The 7,002-nt window shown below is 30.3% G+C and overlaps 3 protein-coding genes across 3 annotated transcripts in view; 1 reads left to right on the forward strand and 2 right to left on the reverse strand.

Moving 5' to 3' along the window:
• Positions 1 to 128: 128 nt before the first annotated feature.
• SPT23 (Spt23p) lies at positions 129 to 3,869 on the reverse strand (the record flags this gene model as incomplete). Its single annotated transcript, XM_003668874.1, has 1 exon — positions 129 to 3,869. One exon carries the CDS (start codon positions 3,867 to 3,869, stop codon positions 129 to 131), a length of 3,741 nt encoding a protein of 1,246 aa, XP_003668922.1.
• An 835-nt stretch (positions 3,870 to 4,704) lies between these two features.
• ORC5 (origin recognition complex subunit 5) lies at positions 4,705 to 6,186 on the reverse strand (the record flags this gene model as incomplete). Its single annotated transcript, XM_003668875.1, has 1 exon — positions 4,705 to 6,186. The coding sequence occupies one exon, from the start codon at positions 6,184 to 6,186 to the stop codon at positions 4,705 to 4,707; it is 1,482 nt and encodes a 493-aa protein (XP_003668923.1).
• Positions 6,187 to 6,470: 284 nt separating this feature from the next.
• The window catches only part of CWC23 (U2-type spliceosomal complex subunit CWC23), a gene marked incomplete at both ends in the record, with an annotated part of 831 nt that continues 299 nt past the window's right edge, over positions 6,471 to 7,002 (forward strand). Inside the window, one exon of the mRNA XM_003668876.1 lies at positions 6,471 to 7,002. This exon is cut by the window's right edge and continues 299 nt beyond it. Within this exon, the coding sequence (XP_003668924.1) occupies positions 6,471 to 7,002 (532 nt within the window).

Consider the following 7,002-nt stretch of genomic DNA (forward strand, 5'->3'; position numbering starts at 1 on the left):
CCGCCCTTCAGTTGGCAGGGATAATGAAATATAATGAAATGAATAATTATAATTACAGTCTGTATTTTTTATATATGAAATAAATAGAATATTAAAGTTACATGATGTGTTGCCCACCTCTAATAGATTTACGCACCAATTCCATTTTGGAATACTCTTGTTGTAGTTTGAAAATTAGAAATTTGTTCCTTTAAAGCAGATTGCATTCTTTGATTACCTAAAACAATTTTTGCTAAAGAATTCCTTAAATATTTTGGAATCATGGTACTAATTCTTGGGATTATTGTATCATTGCTACTGATACTATATAGGAATAACCAACTTAATAGAACAGCCATTAATGGAATCCAAAAAAATAATAACATTTTATCATTTTTAAGACTTCTTCTTTTATGTTCAAAGAAATTATTAATGCTTTTCGTGAATAATTCAATGTCATCAGCTTCGTCATTTGATGGTGAATCTATGTCATCAGTTAATGATTGACAAGATGTTAAAGTATTGTTGGAAATAATTATAGAATTGTTGATTGGAAGTGTAGGCACGTTTTCATTTGAAGTTTTGGATTGTTTGTTGGTGGAATCCCAGAATAAATTACCATTTGGGAACAAATCTTCATATTTAGGTAATTCTCGATCATTAAAACGATGAATCATTCTATTCCAAAGAGTATTATTATTATTATTATTATTATTATTATTATTCACTGTATTATTTGCAGCTATTAGGTCAATGACGGATATGTTATCATCGTCATGATCTAGTAATGACAAGGAATCGTTGTCTTGTTCGTATCCATGTTCCTTTTCATTACTGCTTGAAAGATTTGATGTCCTTTGCAATGATTGACTATTTTGGTATGTTATGATATCATTATTTGGATAATCGATTAAACCTAAACTTGATTGGAAGCTTGAATTAGAATCATTCCTTTGAGATATTACGTTTCCATCTTCATATTTTTCAAATAGATCCAATATATATTCAATATCATCTAATGATAAAATATTTGATGGTTCTGTAGTATGGATATGATTTTTCATGAATAAATCTCTTGCAGTTAATCCGTTACAAATTTTCGAATTAATATCTGCAACGTTACATTTCATTAATAATTCAATGATTTTAATATTCCCCGATATGCATGCATAATGTAAAGGTGTGAAACCGAAAGAATCTCTTGAGTCTATACGAGCACCTTTGTAAATCAAATTAGAACATAAATGGAAATACCCTTTATGGGATGCTAAATGTAATAAAGTTCTACCTACATTATCACGTATGGATAGATTATAACTTGAATCTGATTTTTTAATTATGGAACATAATATTCCTTCATATGATTCTTTATTTTGATATATGGAATCTGAGAAGCACCATGAAGAAGAACAAGAAGATGACGATGTTGATGAAGAAGATGGTTGGGATTGAGGAGTTATGAATTTTGAATTTTCTTGACCTATAATTCTTTTTGCAATATTTTTAGCATCTTCTAATTTCCCTGTCATTTTCAATCCAACAATCTGCAACGCTAGTTCAATTAATTGTTTATCAGTATCATCAATGTATGTAAATACACCTTTATAATTTTGTGGTATTTCTAAATGATTTTCGTTTGTAGTATTACCATTATTATTATTATTATTATTATTATTACTATTTAAAACAGTGACATAAACTTGGCCAGCTACTGAAGAAGGTGGAAGATAAGTGACCATTGTTGTTTCATTCCAACATTGTGAAGAAAGAGCTATATTTTCACCGAATTTAATGATTTGACCTTGTTTAAATTTAGAGCCTAATATTGTTATTTCTATACCACCATTTATAGAACCTTGTGATGGTATAATTCTTTGTACTATTGGTTGATTTACAAATGATGGATGAATAAATTCAGCACTCAAATGAGCGAATGATGGTGTCTTGGGATATAAAGTTGTTAAAGGATTTTGCTGATGTGCCTGTTGAACTTGCATTTGCATTTGCATTTGCATTTGTTGTTGCTGCTGCTGTTGGTACTGTTGTGGGAATTGATCATCATCTATATTATGCCTTACTCTTTTGTTAGTGACAAAGTTAGTAACATTGTTGTTATTATTGTTGTTAATATTCATATTTCTGTCAATATTATTATTCATTGAAATAGAAGAGGAAGAGAATGAAAATGCTGGAGCAGTTTCATTTATTGAACTGATTGAAGATTGAGTACTAAATTTCCTCTGGTGATGGTGATGGTGATGATGAGGGTATTGGTGATATTGATGAGGAGGAGGAGGCGGCTGACTATTATGATACGTACTACTATTCACTTCGGAGCTTGCTTCGCTGACAGAATTTGGTGATGGAAATAACATTGTATTATTATTGTTGTTAGTATAAATTTTATTATTGTTAGTAGCCATATTTATATTTAGGATTTGTGATGATGATGATGATGATGAATTAGTAGTTGTAGGTTGATAGGGATGATTATCGAGATAAGTATTCATAGATAAATTATTAGTATCAGAGTTATTATTACCGAATGAAGAAGTTTTGTTATGATTCAAATTTAATGGGTTAATAGTAGAATATGATGATGGATGGGCAAAATTGGAAATGATATCAGAATCAGATGGTACACTTAATTCATTATTTCCATTTAACCATAATTCTTCCGAGGAATTTGATTTTTTATCTATGATCATAATTGAATCAGTCAATGCTTTTGCAATTATTTCATTTTTAAAATTTTTAATTAGAAATAAAATTTTAAAACCAAATGGAGATTTATGATGTCTACAATAACAAACTATTCTTGAGGATAATTCGAATTGTTTTGTGGAATCGTTCGAATCATTATTTTCTTCTTCTATAAGTGGTATAATTTGTTTATTATTGAATATTAGTACACTTTTGTTGGAATCTTGACACCATAATAAATTATCACAAAGTCCAGATTTTCTACGAGAAGCTCTCCTTTGTTCTCTTTTAACACATCTATCACAAACATAAATTTGTTTGAATGTGTTAGTATTATTTTCAATGGAAACTACAAATGCTTCTAAATGTAATAATTTTTCAATGATATCTTGTGGATATTGATTTAACGGTTTTTGTAAATAAAATTTTTCCTTTGCTATAGTATTTGTTGGTAAATAAAGTAAATTTTCCTTCAAGAAAGGAGAAGAAGAAGAAGAAGAAGTGGATATAGTGGGGGATAATTTCAAATTAATATTCATTTGATTTTCCACTCTTGAAACTTTAGGTAGATTTCCAACTTGTAATTGAAATGGTAATTGATTTGAATCAATTTTAATGAATTCAGTTAAGTTTTGTAATTGAGTATCAAATGATTCAATTTTACCAAACGAGAAGGTTTCATCAATTTGAGATCTTAATTCATTTGTAAGTTTACCTTTTGTAGATGTAGATGTTGATTTTGAAGTAGAAATTGCCTTTGGTTTTTGAAATTGATTTGTGATTGAGGTGGTTGTATTATAAGGAGATGCCTCTGAATCATGGTATGTCATTGCTGTTGTGATTGATTTTATCCTTAATGGTGTTACATCGTTATTATTTTGTTCTTGTCTTGTTTCTATCGCACCTGTTCCTGGTGCTGTGCCTGTTCCATTTTGTTGTTGTTGTTGTTGTTGTTGGATGGGAGATTGTAGAAACAATTGAGACTCGACTGGTATGATAGCAGAATTTTGGTTCGTTGAAGGTAAGAGTTGGTGGGTATTATTATCTAGTGATGATAATAAAGAAGACGCTGACATTATAAAGTTATCTAGGGTGGTTGCCTCTAGTGGATCTATATTCAAGTCATCTTTTTTGACAGTATCCGGTGGTGTCTTCAAAGGAACCGTATTTTGCATCGAGGTTATCATATCTTAACTCAATTTCCTTTTCCACCAACGTGTGTGTGTATGTATGTATGTATGTGGTTGTGTTAATGATATATGATGATGATGATGAGAGTGGCTGGGATGCGATGGTACGAAGAGTATAGTTTTTTGGTATCCTTATATGATAAATTGATATGGCTTGTTTGTTATAGTAGCAGTATCACCCTCATCAACCCACTGGCGTTCTTCCGTTAATTTTACCCCATCTACTATATACTGCACGTAAGTAGTACGTATATACATACATACATACATATAAAGTATGTATGTATGTATGTAACGTCATATTCTTCAAAGAAAATATTTTCAGATCCCCCGCGCCGTCCTCGCGCCGTCGAAATTTCAAAAAACAGCAGCGGCAATGGCAATCGCATGGCAATGGCACGTACAGTGGCGGCGACGACGACTGCAGCAGTCACAACGGGTAATCAAATTCCCACGCCACAAACAAAACAACGAGAGAGTGACCACGGTGTATGTGTCTCAAAAGGGAATACTTACAATACAATACATTGCAATACAATGCATGCTGGGAATGCATGCAACCAGTAGGTACATACCCTTTTTAGCCGCAGATGGTTGTATGGTTGTATGGTTGTATGGTTGTATGGTTGTATGGTTGTATTGTATCCATGGACATATGCACTTATGAATGATACCACTTTCTTCCCCTCTTGATCTGGAATAGCTTGTTTCTGTTTGACTTTAAAAGATTGAATACCTGCAGGTGGATTCGGGTATAATTACAATTTTGCCAGTACGTACTTGTATACATATACACATACACACACACGCACATATATATTATATATCACTCTTAATCATGAATTCCACTGAAATATTGATTTATATCAAAATCTACAGATTTTGCAACTTCTTCGATGATTTCCCATGGAACATTAACTTTCCATTTATTCTTATGATTTAAAAGATCAATATTCTTAGTAGTTGCCAATAATTTTAATGAATCTAATTCTGCCAAATTTTGGAATACTTCCACATTCGACCTTATTAAAGAATTCTCTCCCAATGAAGCTAATGATCCACTCTTCCAATTCATTTCCATTGGATATATATTTTGGAAAATAGCCAGTAATCTTTCAATGGAAAATAATGATGCTTGTAAGAAACGAGGATTTATATCTTTTTTCTTCCTACGTCCCGTTGATGATCTACCAGTTTTCAATTCTGATTTAAGAGAAAATAAGAAACTATCAAATCTTGGTTCTAAATATGAACAAAGATATGCTGCTATTAATAAATATTTCGACATCTTACTAATACTATACGTGGTCGTCGTAGTTACAGTATCAGATTCTTGCTGCTCATTATCATTCTCTTGTACTAAGGAACAATCAGTTGATGTAAATATTTTTAATGTTTTTTTATATAATGCTAACGGATTAGAAATATTATCTGAATTCATTCCATCCACATAAATTTCCCATTTAAAATCAATTAAATCATTAATTGCATAAATATCATTCCCCGTATATGAATTAAATGATTGAATAATTAATTGAATGAAATTAATCACAATACTTAATTTCTCCTCATTATTAAAGATCAACAATTCATTACATTTCTCTGTAAATTTATAATTCATAAGAAGATCTTTTGATCTTGAAAAGATTAAAATCTCAATTAATTCATCAATATTATAACGTGGGAAAATAATAGTTGGTAAACAATAACTTGTATATCGATTTAAGAAACTTGAATCTTGAATTATATGAATGAATTTCAATTTTATCTTTAACTGTTGGCCACCATTTGAAACGTTTAAAATTTCAGAAAGTTTGAAAATTGTTTGAATTAATTGAGTATCTAAATCATGGAAACTATCAAATCCATCCAAAATTAAATAAAAACTTCTAGGTTCCATTAATGCAGTTGCATATTTCGATAAGATTGTTTCAAGGAAATTCATTAAAAGGTATGGTTCCTCGACAGATAACGTATCTAATCGTTTCAAATTTTCTTCGTCTTCTTCTTTTTCGTTCCTATCATCATTATTTGATACTGAAGGATATTTGGTTTGTAAAGTTTCTTGAACAGTTCTTGCAATTGCTTGAATGAATGGTTTCCAAGAAACCAATTCTAATGGTTTAATCCAAGCATGAAGTAAATCATCTGGATGATATTGGAAATATTTTTCTAATGTATATGTTTTCCCTGTGGCTTTATAACCTTGAATGAATAAATTTAAAGGTGACACATTTGGATCATCTAAAAGATAAGATTCTAAAAGTTCCACTTGATAGTCCCTAAATAATACATCAGGTATCAAAGAAGACATTTATATTCGTGAATGTAGTTAATTCGAAAGGTAACGAATCTTTTAATCTTGTGAACTAATCCGTTTTTCTTGTAGTTTCTTTTATTCAATATTTATCGTATTGTATAGTAATTTTCAACATTGAAATTTTCCAAAGTTTGAAATGCCATATTAAAAATGACAAAAAAACAAGCGTAATAGCTTTAAAAGTCATTGAAGTGAAATTGCTGGACTAGAGAAGCAATAAGTAGACATGAACACATGAAATAGAGACTAGAAAAGCTAAAGAGCGTGATATACACGATATGTCATCGAATTTGAAAGAAATTATTAAAGAAGGTAAAGATTTATATGAAGATTTAGAGATCACCGATGCATTAACTAGACGAATATCTATTCAAGAAATCAAGAGACAATATCGAACATTAGCATTAAAATATCATCCTGATAAACATCCTAATGATTCTAATCTTATTCATAAATTCCATGAAATTTCCATTGCTACGAATATATTGACAGATGAAAAATTAAGTGAGGAATATATTTCATGGTATAGAGTTGCCAAGAAGAAACAATTGAAATTACATAAAGAGGATCAAGAACGTCATGAGATGATTAATAAACTGAACATTTTAGAAAGTGAGCCCGCCCATGTCGATGTAGATATAAGGAATAGAAACATTGAAATGATTCAAAAGTATGGTGAAACATTGAGGAAACTTAAACATTTTGGTATTCCATATGGCAGTTGGAAAGGAAATGTTAGTATGGAAGATATTACTAAAGAAAAGCAAAACTATAATAAAATCATTATACATGATGATGATGATGATGATG

This window comes from Naumovozyma dairenensis, chromosome 3 (assembly GCF_000227115.2).
Source record: "Naumovozyma dairenensis CBS 421 chromosome 3, complete genome".
Taxonomy (NCBI): Eukaryota; Fungi; Ascomycota; class Saccharomycetes; order Saccharomycetales; family Saccharomycetaceae; genus Naumovozyma; species Naumovozyma dairenensis.